Below are 19,040 nucleotides of genomic sequence, written 5' to 3'. Positions count from 1 at the left end.
TTGATGCCGTATGGTCTTTCATCCGGTCAAATGTCAACTGTAGTTTGTGTAAAACAATACCTTGAGTTATGACACTCTGTACCATCTGTTAGTCAGTCACTGCATTCTATTTAATTGATCATTAATTGTCACACATTTATTATAAGTTTTAAGAAGAAAGTTATCAGTGTCGAGAGCTGTCACTGCCAACCCAACAATAAAACAACATATCCTATACAGTCCCCTCCAATAGTATTGGAACAGTGAGGCCAATTCCTTTATTTTTGCTGTAGACTGGAAACATTTGGGTTTGACACCAAAATATGAATATGAGACAATAGATCAACATTTCAGCTTTCATTTCTAGGTATTAACTTCTGGATCTGATACACAACTGAGAAGATAGCCTTATTTGTAAAAGAACACCACATTTTTAGGTAAGCAAAAGTACGGTATTGGAACAGATAGACTTCAAATAAATGTAAGTGAATAAGACTTAATGTTTTGTTGCAATCCTTCGCTTGCAATAACTGCATCAAGCCTGTGACCCATTGACATCACAAAACTTTTGCATTCTTCCTTTGTGATACTTTTCCAGGCTTTCACCGCATATTAATATTTTATTTTTTGTGAGATGAATGATTGCGTGACTGTATTTTCTAGTTGTGATGTTGTAAAAAGGTATTTCGATCTCAGTGAGACTTTCTGAATAAATAAAGCTAAACTAACTGAATAACCAACAAATCTCTGACAAAGAGATTTTACTAACAATGTGAAAAAAAGTAAATGAAACAAGCTTTGGGCATCAGAGATTGTAACTAACAAAGCGGTCATGTTTCAAAACAACATTGGAGTTGTGTTGCATTAGTAAGTTCATGAACCATGTCAGACTGTAAATGAATCACGAGTACTGTCCTCAGGGACAGGTTCATTCAAGAAGTAGCTTTGCAACACAAACAGAAGGTATCACTGAATTAACCCCTTAATTGTCGACTTCAGCCTCTAGAAAATAGTTTAATGGATGGGTGACGAATGAACACTAAGTTGAGTATATTAAGGAAGATCCCATTTCATTATTCCCACTGGAACCAGATTCAAAACTGGTTTATTATTCAAAAGGTAATTTCATTCATAACAAGTTACCAAACCAGCATACATACCTACTTAGTAACTTTATTGTTGGTTTCTTTGCTTTCCATTTTTCAATACAAACATATGTATTGTACATACTGTATCTACTCTGAAACAATACATTTATTCTAAAACGGTTCACTGGTGGAGTGCATTTGTCTGCAAGTGCAAACTATGCTAACTTCTAAGTTATAGCTATAATTGGCCAAACCCACAAAAGGTATAAAAAAAAAGTCTGCACAAACTTTTTTTGTATTAATTATTGAAAGAAGTGTAACTTGAATTATTAAAAAGTTGTAAAAAGTCAAAAGTTAGTTACTGCAACATAAGATCACAAATGCTCTGTTGATCCTCGATCTGTCTTTTTCCTGTCAGCTATTTGCTGTCTTCTAACTATGCAGATGTCTACTTAACAGGCCGTATATATATGTATACCTGTATATATATGCGTGTGTGAATAAACCTTAATGCCAGAAACAGCAGATACCTGTATATATATATTTTGTGAAACTGCTTCATGTGTGAATAAACCTTAATGCCAGAAACAGCAGATACCTGTCTATGTCACAATCCCCCTTTTAGAAGTTTTTATTATCATTATTATCCCAAAATATCCTTTCCCACCCACTGCTTGCAGTGTAAAATGTTGGGATAGGTGTAATACTACCTAGTTGACACATCCCATCACTCCTGTCAAGCTGGGCGGCTGGGAGCATCTGTGTGGAGGGGGCGAGAGAGAGGGGGAGAGGAGCAGGTAGAAGAGGAAGAGAAAGAGAAGAGAGAGAGGAAAGAGAGGAAGAGGCAGAAGGGTCAAGGATAAAGAGGGAGGTGAGACATATGTTAATTTTACAAACAGCATTTATTCAAAAGCAGAAGTTAGTTTGTAGTGTGACTGACGTGCTGATTTGAGTTCAGACTGGTGAAAAATGGCTTTAGGAAAGTAAAGGGTTTGTTGCAATTAAGTCCCATATACCAATAGTTAATTTAGGAAATCATTCGTCAAAGGCGGCAGGTGTAGCCAGAAAACTTCATTCTTACACAGGAAGAGTTGAGCGTTGCATTAAGCCCAGTTCAGACCAAAGATTCGCCTTGCAACTGCTTGCGACGAGACGGTTTCAGAACGCCGCAGGGGATAAATCGCAGCAGTGTGAACTGCTCGTTGCAGCGCATTGCAAGCCGTTGCAAGGAGTCGCAGAAGATTCAACATGTCAAATCGCAAGGTCCAGTTTTAGAACGTCTCAGCCTGTCTCGTCGCAAGGAGTTGCCAGTTGCAAGGCCAATCTTTGGTCTGAACTGGGTTCAGCTTCAGTGTTTGTGATGCCACAGTCAGAATAACAGGCATAAACAAAGAGGCCCAGCTGTGGTTGAGGATGTTACGAAAGGAGAATGATACAATCTCATTTTCTTCAGTTTAACACAAACAAACAGGCATGTGCAAGGACTTACTCTTAAAAAAAGAAGGAAAACAAGTAATGGCAGGGAGATGAAAAAAAAACAAATAAAAAAAAAACCCTGTGGGGTTACTTAAAGCTTACACACAGTTGTCATTCAGTCTTCTTAGAGGAAATTAAAACATCAAAGTAAGATTTTTTTTTTTAGATGGTAACCTTGCCAAAAGGAAATCCAGGCTAGCTACATTTATGAGCAATCAGCTTTTAAAACAAGGCCTCAAACTCAAATTACCCGAGGGTCACTGGCCAGAAGGGGCTGCCTAAGAACTATAATGGAAAATTAATAAACTTTAAGTTATGTATAGAAAAGTAATACTGCCTGAGTTTGTATTATTTCTATTTATTTTGGGTTCAGCACAAGACAATTATGTAATTGCTGCTAGGTGCATAACATGTGAGATACAATGCCAATTGTTATGCACACACTTATGCCTCGTTTCCACCGAGTAGAGCGGGTCGGGTCGGAGTGGCTCAGAGCGGGACAGCTCATTTTTAAGAATCTTGGTGGTGTTTCCACCGCCGACCCTACCCTTACTGGTAGGGCGGGGTTTAGGCTGGACTGCGATAGCCGCCGCCAGAATGTGGGTCAAACTATCGGGCTGTGGAAAAACTGTGGTCAAGCCAGCGGTCTCTCGTTTTTGCTTGGTCAAACCAGCCGCTTCTTTATTTATTCCCCCCGTGTTGTTGTGAGCACAGAGACGGCTCGGTGCAACCATGGACCTATAGGGTGCAACTGATAGAGACAGTGAGCGAACAGTGCTGGCTGCGGCAGCTACGTGACATCGTAGCAGTGGAACACAGTGTAGCCAACTGATTCATTTAATGACGAGGAAAAACACCACACAATAAACAGTGCCGCGCTCACATTTTCGCCAAAACACAAGACTCACTTCACTCTAGCCGAGGTGACTACACACGGCGGAAATTATTCTTTCAACCAACTGTGGTCAAGCCAGCGGTCTCTCGTTTTTGCTTGGTCAAACCAGCCGCTTCTTTACTTTGCCTATTCCCCCCGTGTTGTTGTGAGCGTGTATTTACTACTATCTATGGCGTAAACACACTGAGACGGCTCGGTGCAACTCATGGAGACAGTGAGCGAACAGTGCTGGCTGCGGCAGCGACGCAGTGGGACACAGTGTAACCAACTGATTAATTTATTGACGAGGCTAGTACCCCGGCTAGTACCCCCGGCTAGTACCCCTACGGAGGAGTACTGAGATTAGGAGCGGCTCAGAGCGGTTAGGTGCGCTTAAACCGTACCCTACCCAACTTTTGGCAAATGAAAAGCCAAACTACCCAGACCGAACCGCTCCGATCCGACCCGCTCTACTCGGTGGAAACGTGGCATTATAGGCCTTAATAGAATAAAATTATGATTGAATATTTGTATAGCTTTATAGTGAATGCATTATGTGGAGCTCAGGAAGATGAGCTTCTGTTACTGTTGTTCTAAAAAGGAAAGCCTTTGCCTTAAAGCCTTTTGATATTTGGCACTGAAATACTGCAATATGCACCTTAAACAAGGCTACTACCTATTATACAGCTTTGCTTTACAAGCGTGCTTTCACTGTTTTATTGAAATGTTGTGTGATTTTATGCGAGTCTCATGTTTCTTTATGTTGTTTGAGCCACAAACTAAAGGCAACTTTCTGTCACTGTGATATACAATAACGTCTTTTGAAATTAACTTGATATTTGTTTTTTCTTCCAAACAAACTGGGATTAAAACAATCTCAAATAATGAACCAAACTATCTGTCCCAGACGTTTAAATGTATCTACCATACTTAGATGGAGAGTAGTTATGTTAATTCTGTTTTCCTGTTCAATGATGGATTATTACAGACATTATTCTCAGTTCTACATTTACGTCAGAATTAATTGGATTATGAGAGTATTAGATGATAGATATGATCTTCAAAAATGTGACCCACGTCATAATAAACCAGAATCATCCTTTAACAATGCGTCACGATGACAAAAACCATTAGAATCAGACCTTCAATTCATTGTCCGAGCAATAAAAACACGTCACACAGCACGCAAAAACAGACCACTTCACTGACCCCAGTGCAGCCCAGCCCGGGGCTGTGTCAGCAGTGAGAGTCAGTCGTGAGATGTCGAGTGTGACAGAAAGTATCGCAGCAGCCTCCGGGTGAATACAAGTCTGATGAGGCATGTACCAGATGAGTTATGTCACCGGAGCGTTACATCCTCAAAAGCACTTTTCCACTGTTGCCTAAGAGAGAGTAACACTCTCCTCCATGCCTGTTTTATCCATATGTTGGTGTTAACTGGGAATCCATCCACTCACTCACACACACGCACACAGACGCACCCTAAACAAAACATCAGACAGCCAAGAGAAAACATGAGACACAAAGGGAACTAGAGAAAGAGAAGAGAGAAGTGAAACTGAGCATGTGATTATGTAACAGAAGGGAAATCTGCAGCATAATCTTAGATGATGTAAAAGATAAAATATACAGGATAAAAGCAGAGAAAGTTTGTGTGTGTGCGTGTGTGTGTACAATGCAGTGGTAATTTCAACTCATCCCAGATTACGCAGGCTGGTGAACAGGGTTACCGCTCGGATCAATAACCATGGTAACCTGATCTGTGGCTCTTGTGCAGTCTTGTGCCGGGTTGTGTGGGAATTCACAGCACGTGTTTGTGTTGGCGGTTTCATCTCTAGCGCAAGATTTGTGTGCCACACACACACAGTGCATATGAACTCCATTCCTGCCCAGATGTTAGTGTATAGCTTGGACTCTATAAAGCTTGTGGCTGTTTAATGGATATCATTTTTGAGAGAGAGTTCTAGTGTCTTGTATCATTAAAGAATTCTACTCCACTATCAGCAAAACAACTCCATTGAAAATACAACTTGTCATTATGAAAAAACAGAATCCTAATGCTTAATTATCCAAGTCACTTTATCTAAATAGTTAATAGTTGAGCTACAAGCAAAACCTAATCATAAAATGAGTAAAAACACCTGAAACAATACATTTATAATTGACAAAATCGTCACTAAAATGAGACGAAACAAATGTGAAACTAAGGAGGAGCACTAGATAATGTGAGTGTTAAACTTCTGCATGGTCATTGCTTACATTCACCAACCTCCTTTCAGTGGAGCAGAGGTGAATGGAGATAAGAGAGTTCGCCTTGACAGCACAGTCTCAGGGTTATCTACATATTGATGTGTTTTTGTTTAGCTTTAACATGATGTTACATGTAAGGCAGCAACTAATACCTTATTTTTCTATTGTTTAATCTATAAAAGATCAATCAGAAAATGGTGGTAAATGCCCTTTATCTTCAGTCTACCTATAACTTAACAATGTTTACGAAACTGAGAAAAAGAGCAAATCCTCAATTCCAACATGGAAGTTAGTCTTGAAAAGACTTCCGTGAGATAAATACAATCATTGATTCATTTCTGGTGATGGACTCATCATGGTAAATCATTTCAGCAGCATTTCTGTTGTATTTGAAATGTGAAAGCCTGTTTAGCTAAAGTTTTTCTTTCTCATGTGTTTTTCACATTTTATTAAATTCTACTTCCTTATTCGGTTTTGAAAGGTGCTTCTTATTCCTTTGTGTTTTAAATGTTTAGAAGATACTAGATATGGAGGCCTTCTTGTTACTGGTTTAACCTGTAGTCTATTACGTAGATTCTGGATTTGCGTCATCTTTTCTGAGGGGAATTTCAGTCAAACAGCTGACCTCTAAAAAGAAAAGAAGAACTGAATAATGAAATCACCAGGTGAGGTTTGTGGTAAAAACAACTTAAAACTGTATTTTATGTCACAAGATGACCTAATCTGTCTGACAAGTTACGTGGATACGAACTTCAGCAACATGCACACTTCTTTGTCGTGAACAACCAAATTATGGTGGCAACTGTCAGTGATAACAATGAAAACCACATTAGTCATTACATAACATTCAGAAAAGGCAGCTGTTACTACTTGCTGAGTCACGCAACCAGTAGACAAAAAAGCAAATGCACAACATGTGTACTCCCCTGGTTTTGTAACTCGATTATCCAAGGTGCGCCTCAATGGATTTTAAAAAGTCACATAAGCTGAATGTCTTTGTCAACGGTTTATAAAACCTTTAGAATATCTTGTCTTTAAATGGTGTTGCTCAATAAACTTCAACAAAAAACACTTTTATAACACTTTATTTCTTACTTAGGTCATTTATTTTAATCCATTGCTTGTAATCCTCTGCATTGCATTTAATTCCTATTGCTTATTGTGCACATTAAACGGTAAGAAGTGCATCGTCTTCTGACTGGCGTGGAGATTTCTGATATTACTTTAAAAATAAGATTCATTTTCAGTCCTGGATCGGATACACTCTACCTCCATGTGCGCCCGACACGCTCTTGTGCAATTTAAAGTAGTACATCGTATCCACATATCTAAAACTAAATTAGCTCGTATGTTCCCCAATGTAGACCCGACCTGTGACAGCTGTAAGAGCGCACCGGCATCACTCTTTCACATGTACTGGTTGTGTCCCACCTTGACTGAGTTCTGGACATCAGTTTTTCAAACAATTTCTGAAGTAATTCAGCATCAAATTAAGCCGAACCCTTTCACTGCAATTTTTGGCATTGCTCCCAATTCAGGCTTGCCTAAAGTGAAGCTAAAGGTACTGGCCTTCACCTCTCTACTTGCTCGTAGGGCTATCTTACTTAAATGGAAAGACCCTGCTCCTCCTTCCCACTCACATTGGATTAGAGACATTATGTCATGTATGAATCTGGAGAAAATTCGTTGCACTACCCAGGGATCTGAGACTAAATTTCATAAAATATGGCGCCCCTTCCTAGACTACTTTAAGAAACCGACCACAATAGTTGAAGAGTAGCTTTTTTTTTTTTTTTTTCATATCGATTGTTTATTTGTTTCTTGTAGCGTGTATTTCGTTTATGTAATTTTTTAACATCGTGTATTGTTTTTTTTTCTTTTTTTTGTGTTGTTTTTTTTGTGTTGTTTTTTTTTTTGATGCAGGATTGTTTGTGGGGGGGGGGGGGATATGGGCGGGGTGTGTTCGGGGGAGGAAAAAAGGGGAAAAACTAAATCATTGTACTGTATTTGCTTTGCAAATCTTTTGATGAATAAAAAAACCTTTGAACAAAAAAATAAGATTCATACTGACTGATGAGTTTCATTACATTATGGGATATAGAAACGGACTTGAACTGTGCTGTGGCCTTTCTTAAATCATTTTTGCTGATTTAAATTCCCAACCCAGCCTGCTTTCTTTAACACTTCACAGTGTAACAGCAGGTGAACTCCCATGCTGTGCTGTACAAACACATTTCTCTGTTGAACTTCTGAAGCAGCAGGAAAGAGTGTCACATTTAGATCAGGGGAACAGAGATGTCCAGCCTTTAACTGTATATCTATCCCGCTGTCAATGCAACACCTAAGCCCCACACAGCATGCCATCAGCATCACATGAATGGCCGTTGAAGGTTAAACACATAAAAAAAAAGAAAACGAAAATAGTTTCTCACGTTCGTTCTCAGGCAAAGGTATTAACTGTATACGTTTTGTTAAGGTTGTTCCACCACCCACAGTCTCAGGGTTTTATTCATACAGCCCGGCAGGGATATTAAAGACTAAAGGGATCTATTGTTGTTTGAAGTTGATGAAATCCTTAATGCCAACTCCAGCTGTTTCTCACAAAAGGGGCAACCACTTTCATTTGCTTGTAAAGTAACTGGAGACAGATTACCATAATTCAGCCACTTAACAATTCCATAATGATCAGCTTAAAATGCATGACCTGAGTCACTGTTTTTACAGCAAACAAAGTTATAAAAGTGAGTCATCACATGCATCATATGACATGTTTAAAAACAGACAGTAGTTTTATAGAGGTCCAATAAATGGCTAGAGCTTTTTCAGTTATTTAATTATTTGATTCCTTTATAAAAAGCTAGAAAATAAAAAAAACACCCACCAAGTCCAACTGCAGAGGTGGGTGTTCTTGTGGGTGTTCCCCACAAGAATGTATTATTGAGGACATGCTGTGGTTTAAGAAAAGTGGACCAAAACAAATAAGGCGCTGAGAGATAAGGCAACATCTGGGGAATACATCACTGGATGGGTGAGGCTCCTTAACATAGATAGTTTTTTTTTTTTTTTCTTAAGCAGAAACGCCCGAAAAATTCACCGGTTTGTGTACAATGTAAAGATGACGTATTGGTTTTCCTTAGTTCTGTATTATCGAACATTAAAGTAAATATCTAGGATAATGGAGCGTTGGTCACTTATATTCATAATCGTTTAATTAATTTAGTTTTTCTGCAAAAATGACAAATATTTCCCGGAATCAGCTTCATAAACGTGCAAACTTTCTGCTTATCCTATTTCATATATCACATTAAATTGATAAACAAATATAAATTAAATAAATTGGGAGCATTTACTCGGGCCTTCCTGACATCAGTCAAATGTAATAAAGCAATCAAATCTTTGCAACTGTGGGCACATATACAGTACTTATAATGTCCAACATTTGATACCAGCTAGGACTCTTTGCTATATGTCTTAACCCCTCCTCTTTTTCAGGTCTGCCTCTATATTTGGACCCTTTCAATAAAGGAAAAACTTCAGATAACAAAAACTTGAAACTGTACACAACACCTACACATATCTGTACAAAAACAACCTGGCAAAGCGTTTCAGAAATGAATTTTTGATGTTGACATAGAGCCCAAATGCATCACTTCCAGTAGGACACAATACAGTTAGTGAATTAGAAGTTCTCTTTAGTCGGCTGCTTAAGTCCATCTATCAACCATAATGCTGCTTATAAAATGTATGATGTGGGTCATCATTGCTCTGTTCCAGTATTTTCAAAATTGCCCGATTGCCTCGAAGGAAAATGCGATGACATTTAATAGTCTGGAAGTGAGGCAAAAAATCCGGGCCATGGCTGATTAGATCTTTAAGATACTCTTTTTCTACCTCCTGGCATTTATTCAACTACACTGATGAGCCAAAAAGAGGAAACTCTTCTTCTCTCATACAAAACAAGGTAGAGTTTTGATACTTTTTAATTCCACTTGCTTGAAACTGTTGCTGCAACTAAGGAATGTTTCTATTATTGAATAATCTGTAGATTACCTTAATCGTTTATTTGCTCATTTTATAAAATGTCATAAAATGCTTGTTTTGACTGACACAAACCTAAAGTCTATTGTTTGTTTGAAATAGGAATTTAAAAAGATATATCAAAACAGTTTCAGATTGTGTTTTTGTTGATAAACTTTTCAGCATGATACAATTCCACGGACAGTTAGTAAATTATAATATTGAATAGTGTTTGTTTCCTTTGGATGCTCCTCCTGACATCCACCCAGTGGTAGATGATAATAATGTCATCACTTTCATAAAACAGAGCAACAGATACCTGAGGATGTCCTTCATGATTCAAGTCTCAACTCTGGGCCTCTATTTGGCATTTACTGTACATACGCACGCACATGGCATTTAAGTGTGAAGTTGTGACTGTCTCAATATGGCGACTTGTAAAGCTTAAATTATCGATAAATTACTCGAAAAGACAGAAACTCAATCTTCAACTATTATAATCACCTTATCGTCTTTTTTCTTTAAAGCAGAAATTCCAAACGTTAACTTGTTCAACTTTTCAAATGTTCAGATTTTATATTTTTGTCCTCCTCTATGATATTAAATTAAATAACTTTGGGTTGCCACATCATTTTCATACAGATTTTACATACAGAAGGCAAGGCAAGGCAAGGTAAGTTTATTTATATAGCACAATTCAGACACAAGGCCACTCAAAGTGCTTTACAGGGGCAAGATTAGAATACATAAAACACATTATAAAACATTTAAAAGCGAATAAAAGAAGCAGAACATGACGCAGTCACAGATTAACTCAGGTCATAATGTAAATGTAGCATGCTAGAAAAAAAAAGGAAATAAGTAATATAAAAAGTATCTTTATTACACTACCATCTGCAGCATTGTATGATTAGTTGTGACCGTCAATAAGTGGCCCACTGGTCTCAGAAAATAATCTTTAAACTACCAAGAAAGACCTATTGAATTCTCATTTATTCACTAAATTGGAACACAAGGGCAGATGTGACCTAGCAAAGGCCCGGTGGTTTTTTTGTCATTTAAGAAATAGAGCTTCATCAATACAGCTCCTACAGCAGCCACACACACAACCACACACACACGCACACATATACACACACACACACACACACACAAAGAGGATGTTCCTTGGGGATAGATGGCCGATAAAGGCTTTTGTAATTTTGACACAGGAAACATCCTTAACAAAAGAGGCGATTCAAAAATTACCTGAAGTATCAGTATCGGCCCATGAATGTCACTTCACAGTTACAGAGAAGAATCAATCATTCTGTGATAGTGCTACAGTGCTGAATGCAAGCCATGTGTCTAATTATGCAGGCTATGTTGTTCGCTGGTTCTTATTATGCAAGACGAATTTGGTGTGGTATGCTACCCTTTGGACATATAATCCCCATTTTACGCTTCATCACACACCAACGGAAGATTACACAATGTTTAGTCACTAACAGTAAAAGTCCTTAAAGGCCTACTTCACCGGTTGGAATATGAAGGTGTATTGAACTTGGAGATCCTATTTAGTATAGATGTGCAAAAAAAAATTAAATCGGATCATCTTAGCCTGAGAAAAGGCAGAAAGAGTGTTTTATGGTCTCACGGTCTAACCCTACAGTTTCCTTCTTGTGACATCACAGTAAGGGTTAGGATTAACAGGACAGCTGGGCCAAGGGAAGACTAAGGTAAGACTGAGGGAAGAAAAACCTCATTAATTATATTATATTAGTTATTTTATAATGATAGAACGCTGGTTCCGTATGGGTGAAGTATTCCTTTAATGTTATTTCACGGCATACTATTCAGAGTCACATGCTGAAATCTTACCATTTACAATAACTATGCAAGCACACACAACACACGTCGTCATACAGTACAATGGGGCAGCACAGCATGACCCAGCACTACAGTGTAATCTTAGTCACATGCTGGCTTCTGCAAACAGCGCCAGGAATCAATTAATGTGCCAAACCCGTGCCGAACCCAGTTCACCTCACTGAGTGTGCTTTTATCCCATCCCGGATCGATTCACATGAAATGCAAGTCAGAGCTGCTCTGTGAAAGTTTTGGAGGAATCTGGTCACTTAACAATGTGTTATGAATGAGGTTTTCTGTACAAGCTTAACTTTTTCCTTAGCAAATATACTTTCATGTAATCCGTTAAGAATATTTTATGTATTGGCCTGATTTAAAGATTGATGATTCATTTGAAAACAACACCTGGACCAGCTGAACCCATCACCTTTCAGGGTGACTTAGACAACTAGTGTTGATAATGAAACACCCACAGGACCCTGCAATATTATTTATTGTATTTGATATAATAAAACAATTGTGTGTACTTATAGTACTCAGTAATTCATTCAACTATTTCAATGGTCTTGGGCGTGCATAGGTAAAATAAAAATACAAACATAAGTAACCACCCAGCAGACAAATCAATTATCAAAATAGTGTTAGACTTTTTAGGGCTGGTTTTAAACCATTTCCTTCCCTTTTATGTAGCACAGTCAGACCTTGTGGTAAATTGGTTTTGAATTTCATCATCTGTACGTTGTCTGGCATAATTTCCTTTGGAGGACTGTCCTTCACATACTGTGCAATGACAAAAACAAAACAACAAAAAAGGTAAAAGACTAACGAAACACCTGGTCCCTAGAACTAGTGATGTCTCTTTCTATTTGTGCCACCATCACACTGGTCCCAAAACACCAGTCGTCACATTAACGGAGGTGTCAACTGTCCCTTAAGCCCTTCTCCCTTCACATCATGGCAGAAACAGATGGAGTTATGTGGATTCAATTGCAGAGTAAAATCCATTGCTTTTGGCCAACAGGTTCAAAAATCTTGAAATATTTGAAAGAAACTCAAACAACAAGCTCTAATAATAATGATAATAATATATAGGGCTCAATGATTTTCACACTAACTACACAGGCTTACCTTAACAATCATTTAGGCATTACATAGTACTGGTTGAATTGGTGTACAACATGAAGGTGGGTTTCCAACTTACTTTTAAAAATAACCACTGGTGGATGAGGACTGGCACAAACCTTGATTTTGCTATCACACACCAGCAACAAGACACGCCACAGTTTACCATGGTGCTGATTCCTATGCAAAGTGCATGCACATGTGCAAAGCAAAATACTCACCATGCAAAAGCAGTGTTGTATACACAGATTGTATACCGCCACAGCTAAGACTCTGCAGTTGCTTAAAGGGTAACTAAACCCCAAGAATTTTGGCTGAGCTGCCTCCTCTCTGAAATTCAAAAAGTTCATCAACCTGGGCAGTGCTGGGAGGCGAGACTAAGACAGTAAAGGGACACCCTGACAGCCCAGTATTCTAATCTCTCCCACACCCTGTCTGCCAGTGTTGCCATGTCAGATTTTTATAAGCCACTTTGGACGTGTTTATAAAGCAAAGTCACTTATTTGGGCTTGCTGCCCATGTAAAAGTGTATATTGTATATTATTGGCATGCTTTTAGTTTGATATAGAATTGTTGCCTCATGTTTTCATGAAAATCTTCTGCTGTGTGATGATATAATGTTTTTTTTGGTTTACTTTGTTAGAGGTAAAAAGAGAAATTCTGCAAGTTGCAGTACTTGCAGACAGTACAATACTAAATTCCCATGTAAATTGGTTGTACACTTGGAAAAGGTTTGGGGGTTTAGTTACACTTTAAGATAACTTAATATAATTTGGGGATGGGGGGCACTAAGATAAATACATTGAACTTTATTGTTATTAGATATTTTATCTTCTTTTTTTCCCCCTCTTCCGGTAACTCCAGTGCGTATCTTTGTCTTTGGTTTTCTTTTGGTGTTTGTTGTCTCCATCTATTCTCTGTTTAGTTTTTCTTATTGTTGTTTAATGTTGTTGTTATTTGTTTGCACGTTTGTTCTGTTTTCTACATAATCACCAATAATTTTTTTTTAAATAAATTAAACATGAGATTGCTACTTACGGATAGAACTTGACATGAAATGAACCACAGAGCAGCACTCTTTGTCTCAGCATCCAGGCTCATTTCACTCCTCACTTGCATGCGGCTAAGCCCAAGCTTTGAACAGTAGAAACCTCCTGCCACTATCTGACCACTCTGCTTCCCTTTTGTCTGTCCTGTTAATACATTTAATGGATAGAGGGACAAATGAATGTTTTTTTATGTGCTAAAACAATTAAATCCTGGACCAGGATTCATTGGCTCAGAGTTAAACACATAGGAGGAGTTGGATAAAATCCCACTGGTTGACTAGCTGACGTATTAAAAATGCATTTGGGGTAGAGTTGGGGAAGATTAACATGATTTTCCCTGGATAATAATTCCAAACTGAGAATGTGAGCATTACACTTGACCATTGGTTTCCAAAATTAGTAAGTACAACAATTTCTCATGGTGGATTCTTTAGTACCATAGAAAAATTGGCATCATTTTTATGCAGATAACAAGATCTCAGAATTTTTAATTCCTCAGTACCACACCTTTCGATTTCATCCTCTCCAATAAAGGCAAACATGCAACAGAAAACATTTAAAAAATATTTGCATTTCCAAAAGAAAACAATGTGAACAAACGCTGTCAAAATATGTGTGACAGCTAAGATCAGTCTCAATGTGAACAGAACTCATGTGTACTGTATGGCACACAATTACATTTTTCTTATGGAAATGAATGTGCAAATGATGGTAAGTAGTACTAAAACCAAATGTTGCCTTCCTCACAGGTTCTCATGTCAGAAGTATTGGGGAGAAAACAAGGAATAAGGAAGCCAAAGCTCAAGCTCCATTGGTATTGTAAAACAAAACTGCAGCCATAACCAGGATCATAGCTATTTGAATATTCTTACTGAAGGTTATCATATTGAGCCTGACATTGAAGGCCACAAGAAAAACACAAGCATTAGTTGTTCAATATTTACATCAGAAATGTTTTGACTTCTTCAAACTATTTGAGTTCTCTGTAGACCTTGGAAGCAGGTGAGGTTGTGCCTGCAATCACTCACTAGTACTCCAACTCAACTGAGAACAGCAGCATCAACTGGAAATTTCACCAACAGATTGATTTGAGCTGAGATAGTCAAGATTCTGTTTGGCACGATAGACCGACTCCACGCAAAGGGAGACACCATCTTTATCCACCAGCATCACATGGTATACAATATGTGTTACACACACACACACACACACACACACACACACACACACACACACACACACACACACACACACACACACACACACACACACACACACACACACACACACACACACACACACACACACACACACACACACACACACACACACACACACACACACACACACACACACACAGTCACACACACACACACACACACACACACACACACACACAAATAAATAAATCCTAATGGCCAAATAAAGCTCTAGTGTCCCAGTTAGTGCTGCCTGGTAGCTGTAGTTTCCTACCAGCTCTACCTTTAGGGGTGTCATTAAATCAAAATACAGGTCAGTGGCAATCAGTGATGCATGTTTAGCTTTCCTATAGCTTGTTTTCGGGTTTGAAGACACAATAAAGCCCTCGTATCTAGAAGCCTTGGGGCATCTGGCCTTCACGCTGTAGAGATAGCCTACGTAACGACATGTATTAGGGCCTTGTGTTTCACGGTCACACTTCAGCATCAGCAGACACACGGTCCCTATGGCACACAATGTAGGCTACTCGAGCAACTGGAGGAGAGACCTTTATGTCACATCTCTGGCCATTACTCGTTATCCACCGCCTGCTGCTCGAGCCCCGGCTACGACGACTTAGAGGGAGAGAGAGAGCACCCATAGTGGGAGTTTGTAAACGTAAGGTCCTGCTTGCTAACATGTATGCTAACTAAGGGTGTCCTACGGGATTAAAAATGGCACGTTTTGCGCTTACCTGCGTGATGAAAGAGAAGACGGTGCCCACTTCCCTTCTCGGCTAACGTTAGGTCCGTTGCTTCGTCCCCGTGGTTCTTGTTGTGTGTTGAGGGTATGAGGGAGAGAGTGCGGGGTGAAGCAGAGACAGCCAAGCCAGAGGATAGCCCCAACAGGACGGACTGTGGTGGAGGAGTGAGACCGCCTTCAAGTCCGGTTCTCCCAAAACACGCTCCTTCTCTTCAAAACGGGGAGTTTTAAACCTCTACCGCACGCGTACCCATGGATGGATTTCGCCTTTCATAAAGCCACCGGGTTGACGTTAGTCATCACGCATGCTCACATCCAACCTGTGACGTAAAGTGTCTACCTTTAGCCCCGCCCTGAAGCAGCGGCTCGGCCAATCAGGGTTGGTGCAGCGATGACGCAGCCCTCCCCTCCCTCCCCTGTGAGGATCCCAGTGACAGTACCTTCTGCAGTTTTCGTAATAATGACCTTCCTTACATAAGTCCGCTGTTTTCCCGTGCCGTTGAACTGTTACAAAAGCAGCCCGTAAACCGATTTTAGTAAGATTGAATTAAGGTCTTTCTGCCTTTCTTCCCGTGTGCTGTTAGCCTTATTACTCATTCCATCACACTGCCACCTGATGGTTGTTTATTTGCAACACTTAAACCGTGCAGTTAGCCTCGCATATTGTACAATGTTGGATAACAGTGTTGAACCAGCAAGATGCAAAAAGTGTACCTGTTGATAGCCTACTAGAGTTCCCCTAACACACATTAACTCAACAGCACAAATGAGCTTCCACCAATTTTGTTTTCTTAAGGTATGATCATGAATAAGGTTAAGGTTTTAGTGCTTGGATGATGTGCAAGTTTGGAATATTAACCACATAAGCACACAATGTTACCAGATAATTCTATACTAGGTGTACTACTGCTTTATTAACCAAGCTGTATTCATACATTTTTGGCCACTTGGGGGCAGAGGAACTCACATACAAGCTGAAAAGTATAAGGCACCTAGTATAAGTGGTAGGCATGGCATGATAGCAAACAATAGTCTGGTGATGAATGGTGAATCATATAGATAAACCAAGAAAATAAAGTTGCATTTTAAACGGTTGGTTCTATTTAAGCATGAGGCATAATGCTTTATTAACATGTCAGTGTACATTGTGCCTAAATTGTGCAAACAGTATTACCAAAGACATTTAAAATTATCAAAATTAAAACTAAATATTTGCCACCCAGTAAACCTGAAGCCTTTGGGCTCTCGAGGCAGTTTCATGTTTTGCCCGGTTGGTATTGAGACAATAATCACTCTCTTTTACGCTATGGTATGGTCTGCACCAACTGCAGAATACCAAATACTAAGCTCTTTGTCTGCTAGATCCCCAGCTTCTTATTACAATGTTCTGTCTGTTGTTAGTGCTGTTCAGTACTGTAGTTTACAGTAGTAGTTTAATATTAACATCATTTTTTTCCCCACTGTTACTATACAGTGCATGTGTGCCTTCTCCGATTACCTGCAAAACATGATTTCTATAATCTGGTAACTTAAGTGTGTGTCAACAACTGTCAAAGACTGAAACCTTTTGTGCACCAAGAAACTCACCTTTGTGTTGTTGTTTGGCTTCAGTCTCAGTCATTCTGTACAGTGAAAGGACCCAGGAGCAGGTTTGGACGGTGGAGGGAGCTGCAGACACAAACAGTGTTGTCATTAAGGCAGTTGTGGAGGAAGTATTCCGATCCATTACCTAAGGAAAGTACTTATAACACACATACCATTACGACATCTCTTACAGGTCAAAATCCAGCATTGAAAATGTAATTTATGTATTGTACTATTATATATATTTTATAATTTGATTATTACTCATGCATTGATTAAAAAGGATCTGGATTCTAATAGTACATGTTTGACCAATTTGAAAAAAGGTTGTTATTAATAAATATTTCAATTGTGAATAATCAGCTGATTAATTTATCCATTAATCTATTTGTAAAAACATAAAATAAAATAAAAACATTTGAAAAAACGAAAGAAATTCCAACACAATAAACCCAACCCCCAAGTGACACCTTCCCAATTTATCAAAGCAGTAGTCCAAACTTAAAAATTATTAAGTAGCATATCCTTCTATTTGTGCAGTGGGAACCGACTTACATGAAAATGTCCTTGCATAAGTCTGCTTTTTCCCCAGTTGCTTAACCAGCCCGTTAACCGCCTCCAGAAATATTAATATAAGGTGTTTCTGCCTTCCTTCCACTGTGCTTTTAGCCTTATTCGTTCCATCACACTGCCACCTGATGGTTGTTTTGCATTGCTGTTATAAAACCATTGCAAGTGAGGCATGAATGAAGCAGCTGATGCCAAACCAGCCAACACATTAGTGACTTCTGTGCTCTGCCTCAACTAACACTCTAACTCTTTAATTTAAATAATAAAAGGGTTTAATTATTGAATTACCTCACTTTAGCAGTAAAAAATATTCTGCTCTTCTGATCTCACACAGACGTTAACAACTGAAGATATGTTTTCTCTACACAAAGACTATTCTTATAAAGTGCAAACACACTTCACACCTCCAATTTGACAAAACATCGTCAATTTAGTTATTGGTGTCACTGTTTTCCAACTTATTCAAGCTTAACTTTTTCAGATTTCTGCTGCCTTGCCATCTGAATGAATAGGGTAGGGTTTTTGGGTGGTGGTGCACAAATAAGGATAAGTTGCAGCTGTCGAGAGAATCTTTAATTTACCAACATCACAAAGGTCCTACTGTACTGTACATAATACTGTGGCACTTAAACAGTCCGCATGCTCGTACATATTGAAGAACCAAAATAAAGGCTTAATTCAACATAAGAACACAACTTTGAACAGTCCTTTTTGTTTCTTCACAGCTCTGTATAAACTCACATTTGCTATATCTGACCAGCTAAACATAATCTTCCAAAATACAAAAAACAAGAAAAGAACCAGAGAGAAATATTTGAATACATTAGAATTCTGCTAATGAAAGTTATGTTGAACAGAATCTCCTTAAACAAATATTCAGTCCTGATTCGATTCCTTCATCCAGTGCAGCAGAGACGAGACGAATACAACGCAGGGTTTAACTATACATATATACATATATGGTGCAGGTATCTACTGTACAGTGCCTTTCTGTCAGGCGCATATAATACATAGTCATACAGTTTTAGTGCAAGCTAATTCCACATCACATATTTGTTCACAAACATGCTTTAGTTCATTTATCTTTTTCTGTGTACCACTGCAATTTTTATATATTCTTTTTTGCACTGGTTTTAGTTGCTTTTAGTTCACTTCACCCCGTGCTCTTGAGGAAACTTTGTCTGTTGATAAAAAAACACACAAGCTTTTCTGTTTCCTTACGTCGGACACAAAAAACACCAG

At 38.7% G+C, this 19,040-nt stretch overlaps 1 protein-coding gene across 3 annotated transcripts in view; it reads right to left on the bottom strand.

Moving 5' to 3' along the window:
- Positions 1–15,832, bottom strand: part of slc23a2 (solute carrier family 23 member 2) — a gene marked incomplete at its 5' end in the record, with an annotated part of 38,348 nt that extends 22,516 nt beyond the window's left edge. For 2 of the 3 annotated variants that reach the window (XM_080046816.1, XM_080046817.1), the window contains one exon: positions 15,637–15,832. Coding sequence is in view for 1 of the 3 variants with exons in the window: in XM_080046818.1 (XP_079902944.1) it covers positions 1,775–1,826 (52 nt within the window). Of the gene's footprint in view, positions 1–1,774; positions 1,827–15,636 lie in introns of those variants that run through there. The other variant, XM_080046818.1, reaches the window with a different exon arrangement.
- Between the last annotated feature and the right edge of the window lie 3,208 nt (positions 15,833–19,040).

This window comes from Ammodytes marinus (genome assembly GCF_949987685.1).
Source record: "Ammodytes marinus genome assembly, chromosome: 2".
Classification (NCBI taxonomy): domain Eukaryota; kingdom Metazoa; phylum Chordata; class Actinopteri; order Uranoscopiformes; family Ammodytidae; genus Ammodytes; species Ammodytes marinus.
This window is presented reverse-complemented; position numbering and strand designations above follow the sequence as displayed.